Below are 16600 nucleotides of genomic sequence, written 5' to 3'. Positions count from 1 at the left end.
TGATTGGTGTTGAAACGCCATGGAGAAGTCTATCGCAACACCCATCTCACGTAAGTTCAATGTGTAATTTGTTAATGAACCGATTCCCAGGACGATTTTTGAGGAAAAGAGGCTAATAAATGTCCTAAAATTTTGTTGAGATTGAGAGAGAGAGAGAGAGAGAGAGAGAGAGAGAGAGAGAGAGAGATTCTATGAAATGCTAATTATTCAGATAATATTCACATAATGAAGATTAATGCTAATGATGGACGTTACTTTATTTGTGTACTGATATTAGAAAGTTAGGATATATACATATACATGAAATAAAAATCAACAAATTACATGTAAACAATTGAAAAAATAACTATATATATCAGCTTCTCTTCATTGAGACCAAAATCAGGGTAATTAATGTGCGATGAAGGATAAACAGGGTTCTGACACTCTGACCATCAAGTAGAACTTATTTAATCATGTCCGCGAAATTTATTCAAAGATTGAAAATCTATAGGAAATGAAGGCAAATTACATGCAATATAAAAACTTCTCAATTTCATAGTCACATTCATGAACAAAGATGCATAATTTAAAGTCTTCAAACTTTCAGAAGATTATATATATATATATATATATATATATATATAGAAAGTGTTCAGATTTTTAAAAAAATATTCAAAAAAGAGACTTTATATATAACCAAGGTCAAAATATATATTTGTCTATCTGTCTGCGTTTATTTCAATAGTAACTGCACAACTTCTCTCTCCGACAGCACATACTTTTGAAGACTCTTTAAAAATCCCACTAAAAGAAGCGATTACGGGAAAGACCATGGATAACATTTAATAAATTTTGACAAATAATTAAGCATTTTGAAATAAACATCATATTTCGAAATTGCTGTGGTTGTGCATGGAATGGATTTATCAATTCTTAATATTCATTGAGAATTGGAATTCAATATTCATAAATTTACTGTATTTCAATCTAGATGAGTGTAGAATCGAAGGCACTAGTCTCATACTTTTTTGTATCACCCTTCAAACGTATATAAATTATATGATTGAAAATATTACAAATTATGACTGTAAACAAGATACTGGACAAAGCTATATATTTGGTATTGACAACAACTAATTATTTATATCACTCGGGATTTTCCATAACAAAGTCAGTAACAATACAAAATGAAATATAAACCTTACTTTTATGTCTATTTGAAAATTAGCTACAATAATAAACACATCAAGATACAGAATGAGTTGATGATATATACTTTGTCATTCTCTTTCGAGCCAAAAAAAATAAAGGAAAATCCTTACAAGGACATTTTGCTATATGCATTAAATATTATTCACACACGTTTGGATATTCATAAGTGTGAGCTAAAGGGTTCACCTAGATATTCATTCAAAATGAGGATCTGTACTGTCCGAATTTCTCAAAACATATTCAATTATTCTTCTTATTTGTGGAAGACACCCACTTTTATATACGGACAGGGCAGACTAAAATATCGTAATGAAAATGGGGGAAAACAAGAAAACAACGTGTAAATAAAACAAAATGCCAAAAAAAAAAAAAAAACCCCCAAAAAACAGCAAAAAGACAACACTTTCAGAAAATTTACCAATCCAGAATTTCTATTACTCTTTCTTTGCTGATTTTGTCCATTCAATCAAAATAAGTTTTTTTCTGTCTTTAAATAGTGTTACACACAAACACACATGAAGGTTGGATTAAGAACGAATACATATTCAGAAGAGTAAAGCAGAATAAGGAAAACTGTAAAAACAACATATTTGCTAGCATGTACATCACATGATTAAGTCTTTTTCCTGATAATACAATGACTTTTTTTTTTACTACCTTTTATACCTATATTTCAAAATATATCATTTATAATAATGCATTACATCATTGAATATATACGAACATGTTCAAAGACATCTCATTCAATTGTTTACAAAAAATGGCATAATTAAAAACACAAAAGAAATTCAAGAAATAAAATTATAGAAATATTCAACACTATAGAGGTAAAAGTGATTGTTCATAATTGATGAAAAGTAAAAATGAAGAATGGACGTCTTGAAACCGACGCGTACTTGTCTGCCTAACCCGGCTGTTTAAAGGCAATGGCTGGCTACACATTTTGATATATTGCTGAAATAAGAAACGTTTCAGTATTTTCAATTGTTAAAGACAAAACAAATGTTTTAAACATCACAAAACAATATTTTAAATAATTATTTGTTATCTTTGGTAAATAAATTGTTTTGTACTAAACCAAGATTGCTCAACGAATTTTGCATTGAAATCAATGGAAAGCAACATGATTTTTCTAACAAAGGTAGCGAAGATATAAACAGTCTATGTTAACCCTAATTATGGCTATAATTTAAAACTACAGAAATTGCAAAAATATTAATGTTGAATAGATAAAGAGACCATAACATATCTATTTCAGCAGTGATTTATCAAAATCACTATATATGACATTACAAAAAGTTGATTTCTTCACCATTTTCTTTGACATAATTGTTCGGTTTCACTAAATATGGGGTACATGCGTTGAAAACAATATGTTTTAATATTCATATCTTAATTGGTCCATCATTTCTATGTCAATGATTGAAATGTTGAAAGTTTTGGCCAGGAAAAGCAATACAAAGTTTGTGAAGTAATTTTCAATTGAATAAATCAGAAAGGAATAATATATGTTGTAACAGATAGCTTCCGACTATTTCAACTTGAAAATTACTGAATTTATGAATCCCTTAGGATATGGCCAGTATCGAACATAGTCCTTCAAAGAAAATATAGTATCTCAATTCGTAATGATGTAAGTTTTTACTCTACCTACGTCAGACAGGTGAATTTTTTTTGTCTCACATTAAACGTTATGGCCTTGTTAAAGACGACGTTGATTTCTGTATTTTAGACATGATTGTGAAGTAAAATATTCTTGCATTATTCGCTTTAAATTTCTATTCCATGAAGTCTTTCTAGGACATCAAAAAGACTGATAGGTACTGAAAAGTGTGATTTCTGAAACAATCCTGTCAAAGAATAAAATTACGGGAAATACATGCATTAGATGTAATGCATAGTATATTCTGAGTTCACTGTTCACATTATTACTACCAATACATGTAATTCTATATCGTCCAAATAGTCTTGTTAGTAGTTTAAGTTGGTATTATCTAGTCAGGATTGGGATCAAACTATTTTACTTATTAACCCAGTTTGAATTATCTCATGATTCATTGCATAAAATTATCAAAATTGTGAAATTTTGTTTTAGAAAACAAATCTTCCTGGGTTAGGGAAATAATTTACTATAATTTACTATAACCATTCCATTTGTAAAAGCATTTATAGAATTCTAAGAAAAGAACCCCCGCAATTGACCTGATTCATAAAATATTTCCTCTTTTTCATTAACATGAAAAAAGTACATGAGTTTGAAATTAAAATTGAATTGATTACTACAATAGACCTTGTTTCAAAGGATATGATTTGTCACTGTTAATGTTTTGATTTTTCCTTTCTTTGTGTCATTCTTTAAACTACATACAACGACTTAATGAAATATGTTTAGTAGAAAGAATTCATGTTTGGATTAAATCATTTGATATAGCGTGTAATACTTAGAATTATAAACATCATTTGTACCCGAATCTTCACAAGAATGATTGATAACAATGTACCTGTATATGTACCACCTGATATTCAATCATATTTTATAAATGTCAATGTTGCAACGCGTATGTTTTATTTCAATAAAAGAACATACATCTAAGTACATTTCACAGATATTCATTTACAAAATACAAACAGTGATTTGTGACACCTTAAATAACTGCATAAATCTATGCAACACCAATAAATCAAAAGTAATTTAACTTGATTTAGCTAATATAATTCGCTTTATACTATTAACCTTGAAAACTTACCATTGACTTCTCCATCCTTGCTGTCATCGTCATCACCGCGATTAATAAAGTCTTTAATGCAGTCATGGATGAAAATATATTGGTCCTAAAATAAGGTAAAAAATCCGATTACACAGGGTTTTGTGAAAAAAAGATCATTACAAAACAAAGTGGTACCAGTTATTTCAATAGGTTTGAAAGGTGAAGATACCGAACAGTGATCAACCTCATAAGTCTTACAAGCAATAAAAATTAGAGAGTTTGGCAAACACGGACACCCGGATATACCAGAGGTGGGATCAGGTGCCTCGGAGGAGTAAGCATCCCCTGTCGACCGGTCATACCCGCCGTGGGCCCATATTTTGATCAGGTAAACGGAGTTATCCTTAATCAAAATCAGTGTGCTATGAACGGCATAACAATCAGTATGAAACACGTCAGACAGCATTTGACACAATGCTAAGTTGTATTGGCAAACTAGATCGTTAGAATTTGCGGAATGCTGACTTTAAACGAGACTGTTGGAACCCCTGCACCATCACCTTGTTTGTCAGTAGCCTGCTTCGATTTAAGAACAAGCCCTTGTAAAACTTGTACGGTACCAATTTTGATGCACCAGATGCGTATTTCGACAAATAATGTCTCTTCAGTGATGCTCGACCGAAATGTTTGAATCCGAAATAACAGTATCAGTTATTTTAGGGGAAAATAGAGTACCAAGAAAAGTGGAGCCCTTGTGTATCGAATTATTTGAGAGATGTGTGACCGGTCAACAGGGGATGTTTACTCGTCCTAGGCACCTGATCCCACCTCTGGAATGTCCAGGGGTCCGTGTTTGCCCAACAATCTATTTTGTATTGTTTGTAGGAGTTATGAGATTGATCACTGTTCGTTATCTTCACCTTGCATATATACACCATATGCAGGTGATAATTGAATATCACTACATAAATATAAGAAGTTGACGATGGAGAAGCTGAAATCATCCCGTTTGTCATAAAGTTGAGTTGGTAGTTTACCGTTAGTATCTACTTTCAATAAAATTTCTAAGTATGAAGCAGAAGTGGACACCTATGTGGTGTCTTTTATTTCGAGTTCACAGCGATTTATCAAATCGACATATAAATGAAAATTATCATTGTTAATAGATAATGCGTCATCGATACATCTAAATGTCGAATCGATGGCCACGTAGAAGTTTTTGAATAAATTCTGTTTCATAAGAATATAAAACAGGTTATCTAACAAAGGAGCATAATTCGTGCTCATGGGTATTTCAACAGACTGTTGGAAAACTTGATCACCAAAGACTACAAAGATATTATCAATGAGGAAATCCCGCAAACTTCAGAGTACTTGTGCGTGGAACAAATTAATTTTTCGGATGACTGATCACTAGATAGGAATATTTGCGTTTTCCATTTTTGTTGAAGAAGCAACTGTCTATAATGTCAAAAAATCTAGTCTTTAATTTATCGTGAAGAATGGTCGTGTAAAGTTCCAAACAGCTCTTCAAACCTTCGACATGTTTCAAGTGTGCAGAGAATAGGCCTAATTTTGCATTTCATAAATGTGGCATAAAAGGGTAGGGCTACAAGAGGAGAGAGTGCACAAAACATGACATGGATATACCCACAAAACTGTAGTATTTCTCCATAGACGCCTACTCTTCAACAAATCAGAGCTATCCCCGCGCTGCCCTCCAATCACTCCATATAAAATTTCTCTCTTTCACGCAAACATACACACAGTCCGTCTCTCTCTCTCTCTCATACCAAATTCAATCTCTCTCTCTCTCTCTCTCTCTCTCTCTCTCTCTCTCTCTCTCTCTCTCTCTCTCTCCAAATTCAATGACAGAAAGACCATTGTGTTAGGGCTAAATACTTTAACAAATAATGGCTCTATTTTAAGAGAGCCAATTTCATGTCATACCTATGAAGTTGCTTTATAGATTTGCTTACTTCACCTGTTCAATTTGATGCGTACTTTGTAAAAGTTCCAATTTTGAAGCTAATTTGCATTCATGCTTATCGCTAGTACAGTAGTTGGCTTAAATTCCTTTTGCTAAATTTTGTTCATCATGATAGTACTGGTGGAATTTTTTTAACATTAAGTTAACATGTTAAGTGGTAAAGTGCTGTTCATGAATATCATGTTCACTAAAATTAAGACTGTGCACGCAGTGTTGTTTATGCTGAATTCAAAGATTTCATTTTCTTATCAAACCACGACAAATGGTAGTACTTGCTTTGTATTTCACTCTGTGTGCTCATGTGTATTTGTATGCGTGTTTGCACACTCATACTTATCACGTCATAATTACATTTACTCCTTTATAAAGGTATCTTATATAATCTATTTAATATCTTCTATTTCGAATAAGATATCTAATAAATTTTATGTCTCATATAATTTACAGTTGATGATATATCTCATAAAATATATAAGATATTTTAAAAACTTCATATGATATCTTGTATATCAAACATATATATATATATATATATATATATATATATATATATATATATATATAAAATATCTTTTAAATTTATTTTTGTAAGATATCTTATAAAACATATCAGATATCTCATATGTTTTATAAGAAGATATCTCATAAATGAATTTTTATAAGATATCTCATCAATTTTATGAGATATCTTATAAAACATACAGGATATCAAATATGTTTTATAAGATATCTTATACATGTTATAAAAGTAAATTCACATTGTTATGGGTCAGAATTACCCAACAGCTGAATTTACTAACAAAGACAGTCAAACAAGTAATAACAATTATTGAAAGAAAATTATAACGAGCTATAGCTGTGTTGGGATGCCAACACAAATGTCTCCGAACACCTCCCCATGTCACAATTGCTTTTTGATACCAGATATGCACTCAGGATCCTCAAAAATCCCTAGAAACTAAATTTGGTTGAAATCCGACGGACTTGATTTTTGTCCGCCAATGTCTTCAATGACGGCCATTTTGAAACATCTGAAAATAGATTGGAAGGGAATGCTGTTGCTAGAAATGAACTGTGGACCCTCCATTTACCCCAGAACCCAAATGTTGTAGATATTTTAACAGTTTGAAATATTTCGGTATATGGCGGCCATTTTGAAAATGGCGGCTCAAAAAAAATTTTGATGGTGGAAATGGACTTGGGGTCACTAAATTACCCTAGAAATTGAATTTGGTTGAAATCCGACAACCTTGAGATTTTGACGTTTTTGGCCGCCATTTTGAAAATTTGGAAAGTTGATTGCACCCCTCCTCATGACCTCCTATCAGTTCACAAAGTTTGAAGTGGATCTGTCGAAGCACTTTCATACACTCGAGCGGACAGATTTCTCAGGAAAGAAGAGGAATAATAAGAAGAATAAAAAGAAGAAGAAGAAAATAAGAATAATAAGAAACGGAGGAAAAACAATATGTCTCCGACACTTTGTGTTCGGAGACATAATAATAAGAAAAGGAGCAAAAACAATATGTCTCCGACACTTTGTGTTCGGAGACATAGTAAGAAACGGAGCAAAAACAATATGTAATAACAATAATAACAAAGTACATGTACTAACTCAGGTAAGGTGAACACTAAACAATGCCCGTGCCGAGCCGAATCTGTATACAAAACAAATCACGAATCGGTTGTTAATTTCCAAAGAAATTTCTAAATCCTAGTCCCAGTTATAGAATAATAAAAAACGCCAAAAGTGCTTGTTTAACCAGAGCTTATCATCCGTTAAATTCACATTGTATTCATAATCAGAATTAATTTTCGGGTACATTCTTGAAAGACACAGTTCGTCATCTTTCTACTACGTGATAAACATCGAACTCTTGAACAATCTAGGTCACAGGTGTCACTCAAGTGCAGTTATATCATAACAATAGGATACTTTATATAGTTTATAAGATATCTCATAAAAATTCATTCATGAGATATGTTATAAAAATATAAGAGATCTTATAAACTTTAAGAAATATTTTATAAAACATATAAGGTATCTTATATGTTTTACAAGATATCTTATAAAATATATGAGATATATTATAAAATTTCTTTTATAAGATACCTTATAAAAGATATAGAATATCTTATAAGAGTTAATGAGATATCTTAAATCAAAAATGTTAATAAGACATCTTATAAAGTTTACGAGATATATTATATACTATATAAGATATCTCGTGTAAAAACATATTAGGATATTTCATATCTTTTATAAGATGTCTTATAGGATTTATGAGATATCTTTGAAGAGGAATAAATGTAAAATCGGCGTGTCATAAGGATGGTATGTAAGAGTATTGTGTTGCTAAAATGTTGTGACTCGTGTGTTTGCAAAAATAAATTCACATCAAATTCCATCTAGAAATGCCCAGGTTTTTTGTTTGTTGGCTTGGATCCGTACTTGACTTGTATCAGAAATGTGTGCACGTATGTACACGTGTAATGCAAAGCAAACTTTATTACACGTGAATGCACATACATACGCACGCATATACACACATGCATGTATATGCACATGTATGCACATGCATGCACACATACACACGCGCACACACCGTCACTCAAATACACACAGACACGTACGAACAAACACACAAGTGAAAACAGACCCTTTTTGCAAAATAAAAGCAAGGTTGGGGTTTGGGACAGGGGGCTTGGGTGGCGACCATTCGTGCTCGGGTATGGCCCAAAATTGACGACCATTCGTGTTTACCCTAACGGCACATTCGGTCGCCGGGCGACGATACGTGTGGCATGTTTGGTCGCTGTCGACGAAACGTGCGGCACGAATGGTCGTCGGCGACCAAACGTAGCGCACGTATCGTCGCCGGGCGACATAACGTGCCATGGCGACCAAACGTGCCGTAACAATACCGCCTCTCTACAGGCTAAAGACCAATCATGACATTTGAGAAATTTTAATGAACCCATATAGCGTTTTGTCATTTAATCAAATGCATATATATAAAGTGTCGACCTACCTCAGTTTGAACCATATTTGGCCGGTTGTTGCGCATTTTCATTACTAAATCATATATGTCTATGACATCACTTGTCCTGACGTGTTGCATGAGATAATCGACTGCAATGTAGGTTCCAGTGCGACCCACACCAGCACTTCATAAAACAATAATGACAATTGAATAATGTACATGAGCACTTTCAAAGCAGATATCCAATAATAACAGAATCAAGAATGATGTTTAAATTGGAGAAAGGTGAAATTACATGATCATGAACGATTCACATACATGTTCGAACTATGCAACAGATAGAGGACAGCGGAAATGAGTTTACCTGCAGTGAACAACAAAAGGTCCTCTATTAGTTGCGGGAGGGGGTTGATGGCTCCTGACCTCTTTCGCAAACTTAAGCATGGCTTCTGAGGTTTCAGGAATACCCATGTCAGGCCATGGCAAATACGCAAAGTGTTTAACAGTTTTTCTGGTGTCGCCCTTTAGATATTTAGATACAATTTAACATGCAATAAGATTTTCAACATATCAATACAGACATAACTCCAAAATAAACATACTAATGCATACTATATATGTTGATATACTTGACACAGCTACATGCAGGGTTACAAATGTAATCTAAAATTAGGATTACTGGAAGAAAATAATATAATACACATATGCGCATGTATAATTGTTTCATTGATTATTGGGCAGATGGCATAATAAAAGCGATATCATATTTTCTGGTACGGAAAATCATGAACACTAAAAAGCAGAAAACTTGATACGTGCAAAGGCACATTCATCATGCTTAAGATGACCATATCGATCCAACTAATGGGTATATACACCGCTCTGGCACATTGTTACCTGCAATGAACCACTACTGGACCAGGGTCAGTGTGGGGCAAGTAAAGACGTGTTGCCCCCACAAAATGTAAGAGCAACATCGTTGTATCGGGACAACCCATATATGGCCATTTCAGTAGTCCAGCTGTTTTACCTTTCTTGCACGGTCTCCCTTTACAATGAAAGCTTCATATCAAATCAAAATTTCCACGTTACAGATATACAAGTGTTTAGAAAGTCTGCCAAATTACTTACCAATTTTACTGACATGACACGTAGAACATAATCAGGAAGCGTTGATTCAGACTCAATTTCAACTACAAGGTCCCCATAGTAAACTGGTTCTCGAGTAGTATCAGGCCAATATTGATCACATTTCCTCTGAAGTAAAAGAAAAATGATATGGTAAATGAAAAATTCGATCACTGAAGAAATTAGGAAATGTAGCTAGAACAATCGACCTATTAGTCTTAACAGTTTCACACAACAAACAAGAATAGTATGTCACGGAGTTAATCACATAATCATTCTTTTATTTGTGCTCAGTATTTTTAACATTTCATATATATCCAATGAGAAGTTGTGGACCGTAGGTATGCTGTATGTTGCTTTGTAATTTCTTTAACCAATAATCTTCACTTTTGTTAAATGACCTTGGTTTGGGAAATCACACAATCTTTTGTCTGAAGAAATCTTTGTGTGACGTAAAAGCTTCTTTTGTCTCTGTATTACTGAGTTAAACACCACTCTGATTCCACGCAAAAGTAGTCTAAAGTTGAAATAAAAAACATGCTGGAGTTCCTCGTTGACAATATCTTGGTGGTCTTTGGTGATCAGGTCTTCTAACAGTCTGTTGAAAATCCCACGGGCACGAATTGTGCTCCTTTATTAGCTGACATCTTTTTATATTCTCATGATGTAGAATTTATTCAAACACTTGTACGTGAGAATAACTAATGTCTTGTGGTGGCCTTCTATTAGAAATTTAGATATATCGACCACGTATTATCCAATAATAGTAATAATTTTCATCGATATGTCGATTCGATGTATCCCTGTGAACTCAAAATAAAAGACACCACAAAGTCGTCTTCTTCTGTTTCATACTTAGATATTTCATTGAAAGTAGATATTAACGGCCAACTAACAACTTAACTTTATGACAAACGGGATGATTTCAGTTTCTTCCCATATTTATGTAGCAATATTCCATTATCACCCGCATATGGTGTCTCAATCTCTAAACTGATTCGATACGCAAGAGGTTTTTCAGCGTATGATCAGGTTTTAAATCGAAACAGGCTATTGACAAACGAGTTGATGGTTCATGGGTTTCAATAGTCTCGTTTATAGTCAGTATTTCGCAAATTCTATGGTCGTTATAACAATCTAGTTTGTCAATACAACCTATCATTGGGCCAAATTCTATCTGACGTGTTTCATACCGATTGTTAGGCCGTTCTTGGCACACTGATTTACGGCTAACTCTGTGTACCTGATCAAGATATTGTGCTCACGGCGGGTGTGACCGGTCGACTATTTTGTATTGCTTATGGGGATTATGAGATTGATCACTGTTCGTTATCTTTGCCTTTCATCAAAGGGTTGTTTTCCAGAATGTTGTATATTTTATTCAAAGGTTCATTTCATCATGATGCAATCGGTTTGACTGTTTTATGTGAAGTAGTTACAATGAAATATAAGACAATTTGAAAGGACATAATTCATTTATCACTATATGAGTAATTAAGAATTTCCTTTTAGCAATTTTCGGACATACGAACCTTGGATTTTTCAATTTTATTGGAGGCTTCTCAACGTAACATCCACTGTGAGACAGATAAGATAAGCGATACGTTGATTTGAAATTACCACTAAATATTTAGGAATACAAAAATTACATGCAAAAATCCGGTACAATACAATAATGGATGAAAGTTGAAGATAACGAACAGTGATCAATCTTATAACTCCCATAAGCAATACAAAATAGAGAGTTTGGCAAACACGGACCGCTGGACACATCAGATGTGGGATCAAGTGCCTAGGAGAAATAAGCATCCCCTGTCGACCGGTCACAACCGCCGTGAGCCCTATATTTTGATCAGGTAAACGGAGTTATCCTTAGTCAAAATCAGTGTGCCATGAACAACCTAACAATCGGTATGAAACACGTCAGATAGCTTTTGGCTCAGTGATAGGTTGTATTGACAAACTAGATCGTTATAACCACCATAAAGTTTGCGAAATACTGACTATAAACATCGAAACCCCTGCACCATCAACTCGTTTGTCAGTAGTCTATCTCGATTTAAAAACTGATCATACGGGCGCTTAGGAAATAAAGTTAGAATGTGAAAAATATTGTATACTATGTTGGACTTTCTGTGCATAGATTCCCTTTCCATAATTATGATATGTAGTGTAGCACATGTACTATATACTTTTAATTCTCAGAATTCCCAGTAAGTCATTTTAAAGAAAGTCTTACGTTAAGCAGTGAAAAGACCGCAAAACCTGCCTATATACTAATGTATATTTATATGCTGTTGGTCTCAAGCCCCCAAAAATGTTAGGGATTTTCTTTAAATTGCTTATTTTAAAAAAGGCATTATCTATTTGAAATAACATAATGTTAACTAGTTTACTTCAGGCATCACCTTAAAGCTAAAATGTACCTCATACACGCGCTAATATATTCGTACTAGATGTATTAAAACACTTGATAGTCACTCCGCTCTCATTCAAATGATACAATGACCAACAAAACCGTAATGATAAAGTTGGGATTATGCACTGAAGTATACGATTTTATTTAATCGATATTATATGTAAAACTTATACGGTACCAATTTTGATGCACCAGATGCGCATTTCGACAAATAATGTCTCTTCAAATAATTCGAAAGTCATCCTCAAATCATAATTTTCAACATATCTATACAGATCATGCTTGGAGCTTTTAGCTAAGTTATGAAAGCAATAAAAAAAGGACAAAATTATGTGTAAAAAGGACAAATTTGAATGTTCGTACGATTCATTCTTTTGATAGAATAGGATCTCTTGAAATTTTATCTCAGGTGAGGTGAAAAATAAATGTCCCCTGGCTATTAATTATGAAAATATGTTCAAGTTTATTCAAATTCAAGGCTAAAAATGCTTGTTTGTTTCTTGTAACCCAACCGAACCGCAGACTTGGAATTTTTCTACTAAGCTACCGAAAAAAACCCTCTTCCGGATCGGAATTTCTTTAATGTAGACCCAGATCAGTTTGTAAATAAAATAAAATGGTGAGTTTCAGTGTTTCATAGATATTTATGGTCAATTCCACAAAACTGGCTTAACTACGCACAGAGTTCAATTATTGGAACTAATCTCGATCTGCTGTCTTTAAGTAAAAGAACAATGATAAAATGTTCCTACCCTTCCTCTTTCCACCAACTGAGTCAGCATGACTATAATACTGACGTTCTGTTCCCAGATCATTCTCCAAAATTCATCACGTGTAAAAGGAAGTGGGCCTTGGGTGGCGATGTACTCTCGTTCTGAATTATGTCCCTGAAAATAAGTTTTAAATAATATAAAAGTATAATCATACGATTGGCATATTCCTACGGATGTCTATTGCGATCATGTAATAATAAAAATACTTTTAAATGCGTAATAATGCGAATGAAAGGCAATATAGCGCAACAGAAAGGCATAATAACACAAAAAAAGGCATAATACCGTGAATGGAAGGCGTAATAATTCTGGTGAACGGCATAATAACGCAAACCAAATGCATAATAACGCAACACAAAGACAACAACGCAGATTTAAAAAGCTCAGGACGAGTGTGACCGGTCAACAGGGATACTTACTCCTCTTAGACATTCTACCAATTCTACTTCTGGAATGTCAAGGGGTCCGTGCATGCCTTTCTCTTGATTTTGCATTTCTTTGCAGTAAATGAAATTTTGGCGTAGCAATGTACTTCAATTGATACAGGTTTTGTTTTAAAGAATCGACATTCTGTTTGGAGAATTATAATAACAACTAAATATTAATGAATTTACAAAATCTAAAATTGTTACAAGTCTCTACTATCTGTATCATAAATAATAAAACAAAAATGAAATACATGCTTAAATTCATGAATATTGAGAAAATGTTAGACAACATAGAAATGATAAAATTGTGCAGATTTTTGATTTAAATGTTATTCCGCCACATATTGACATTAAAATTCAAATCAAGAGGGTTAAGTAACAAATAATATATTGGGACCAGTAAAATAGATATTGGATTCTCGTTGAATATTATTATGTTAATTCAGAAATGAATTTCAATTTGAAAATACAGGACGGTATGAACTGTGACACTTCACACACCGACATAGCGATTCATGAAAAGTATGCCGACGTGAAGCCTTACAGTTCATACCATTGTCTATTTCCCAGCCGTAAATATAGATAAGCAATCCTCCGTGGTTCCGTCCTAGCCCACTTATCATTTCTATACATAGAACTTTATTTTTAAAAACCATATTCATAATTACAGATGTATCCTTTATAACACTATGGATAATGTGTATATGGAATGGACAGGATGCATTAATCACCCAAATAACAACGTTTAACGTTATTACAATAACATTTACACGAAAGGAGAAAATAACGAACATTAAGCAATATAAAACAGAGAGTTGGCAAAGACGGGTCCCTTGACATACCAGAGGTGGGATCAGGTGCCTAGGAGGAGTAAGTATCCCCTTTCGAGCGGTTGTGAGCCCTATATCTGGATAATGATGCTAACTAATATTGTAACGATCCACTTTATCAAGTATTACAAATACAATAGTGAGTATCTCATAAATATTAGTTGCTCCATGTACTTTCATAATGGACACTTTTGTAATAATGGTCACAATTGTAATAATGGTCACAATTGTAATAAAGGTCACTGTTGTTATAATGGTGACTATTGTTATTACTACATTAGTGGTCCTTATTAATACAGCAGTTCCAACAAGCGACCCTTATTACTAATACTGCATTATTGTAAATAATTGCATTTATGTAATTTGTGATATGTGAACCCATTCTCTATATCTACATTGTATATGCAATTATTGTAACATTCTGTTTTCAAGGTAATTTTGTGTTTTTAATCAGCTCTCAAGTTTCGCATGTATTGTCCAATCCTCTCTTAAGGTCATATCACGTGATGTTTATATAGCGTCAGTTCTGAAAATGAATCGTTCCAAGGAGGAATTTGAAGTTTTACTTACTCCCCTTCCCCTTCATTCACCTACATATTTATATGGAGATATTACGTAATGTTTAGGCGGCTGCCTCTTTCTTTGGTTTTGTATATATTATTTGAGGATTTTTGGATATTTTATTTTGTAAAGTTTTTAATTTTAGTCGTATGAAAGGGGAGATCACTTTATCGTATTTGGGGGTTTTCATAGAAGCAACTTTTGCTGTCAGTATTGTCTAGATCTCCCCTTAGGTGGTTTTTGTTATCATTATATAGAATGATAATATTTGTTTATTGTCATCTAATACATGACAATATTTCATACAATACTGGTGTTATGTTTGTTGTTCCATCATTATATGGAACTTTGTCAGAGCACCAATATTACATACATAGCGGTTCCAGCGATGAGTTACCGTGGGAATCCAGGTTAGAATAAGTCCTCAGTACCGCTTTCTTGTCGTAAGAGGCGACTATCGTACATCCCTAACGCAAATCATTTGCAATAATTTTGTTACGTCATTTTATTCCACTAAACACGCTTCTACATCAAACACACTTGGAAATGAATACATTGATTTATAGATAAAACTGTTCAGATCATTGGACCTTTCTCTGACGTTTTATTGGGTGCATTGACATCCTGTCATATAATGGAGTAGAATGAATATAACACCACAGAAATAATTCTAATTCTATATTTCAAGAAGAAAATTAAAAATTACCGGAATATAGTTGGCGTTAATATAGTCTGATCCCTCATCATCTTCTGTGGCAAGCAAGTTTACACGACTGTGATCATCTTAATAAAATATGAGAAAATTAAAGTATCAGAAAAAAGTTTCGTTAGGCATTCGACCCATAATAACTAATATATACTGATCGAAAAAAAAATCAAAACAAAATCATAGTATTAATTAGTTGCCTAATCTTTTCGAATAATTTTTTCATACATTTTGATCTAAAATGAATAGCCCGATTACTCCTTGTTATATATAACACTATTGTTTACTAGTTAGATATTTTATAGAAATTGAGGACAATAAAATATGTTTTCATAAAATCCTACATCGATCTCTGTAACTCTCGCTTGTTATGAGTTTCTAATGCACGTGATCAAGCACCTGCAAACTATCAAATGTACGAGTTCTCGATATTTGATTAGTTGTCTTTAAATGTGACCGCTGTTTGAGAAATGCAGCGTCTCTTAACTTTAATCATATTTAAACCATATCAAACATGCATGTTTGTTAGCTAACCTGTTTCTATATTCATATGAAGCAGAATTTATTCAAAAATTTCTACGTGAGAAGAAAAAACCTCTTGTTGTGGCCTCCAATTCGACATTTAGATATATCGACAACGTTTTGTCTATTAACAATAATAACGTTCATTCATATGTCGATTCGATAGATCCCTGTGAGCTCGAACTAAAAGACACCACCACAGAGTCGTCCACTTCTGCTTCATACTTAGATATTCTATTGAACGTAGACATTAATGGCAAACTGACAACTCAACTGTATGACAAACGGGATGATTTCAGCTTCTCCATCGTCAACTTCCCATATTTATGTAGCAATATTCCATTATCACCTGCATAT

At 33.3% G+C, this 16600-nt stretch overlaps 1 protein-coding gene across 1 annotated transcript in view; it reads right to left on the bottom strand.

Annotated features, from left to right (window-relative positions):
- Positions 1-236: 236 nt before the first annotated feature.
- The window catches only part of LOC125677048 (phosphatidylinositol phosphatase PTPRQ-like), a 70692-nt gene continuing 54328 nt past the window's right edge, over positions 237-16600 (bottom strand). Inside the window, exons 55-61 of the mRNA XM_056160902.1 lie at positions 15722-15798; positions 13176-13310; positions 10008-10133; positions 9241-9398; positions 8925-9060; positions 3942-4026; positions 237-2148 (exon numbers count right to left, since the gene is read on the bottom strand). Of these exons, the coding sequence (XP_056016877.1) occupies positions 2129-2148; positions 3942-4026; positions 8925-9060; positions 9241-9398; positions 10008-10133; positions 13176-13310; positions 15722-15798 (737 nt within the window). The 3' untranslated portion in view covers positions 237-2128. The remainder of the gene's footprint in view (positions 2149-3941; positions 4027-8924; positions 9061-9240; positions 9399-10007; positions 10134-13175; positions 13311-15721; positions 15799-16600) is intronic.

The sequence above is a fragment of the Ostrea edulis genome, chromosome 3 (genome assembly GCF_947568905.1).
Source record: "Ostrea edulis chromosome 3, xbOstEdul1.1, whole genome shotgun sequence".
Classification (NCBI taxonomy): Eukaryota; Metazoa; Mollusca; class Bivalvia; order Ostreida; family Ostreidae; genus Ostrea; species Ostrea edulis.
The sequence above is the reverse complement of the archived record's forward strand: the minus strand, read 5'-3'. Positions and strand labels throughout refer to the sequence as shown.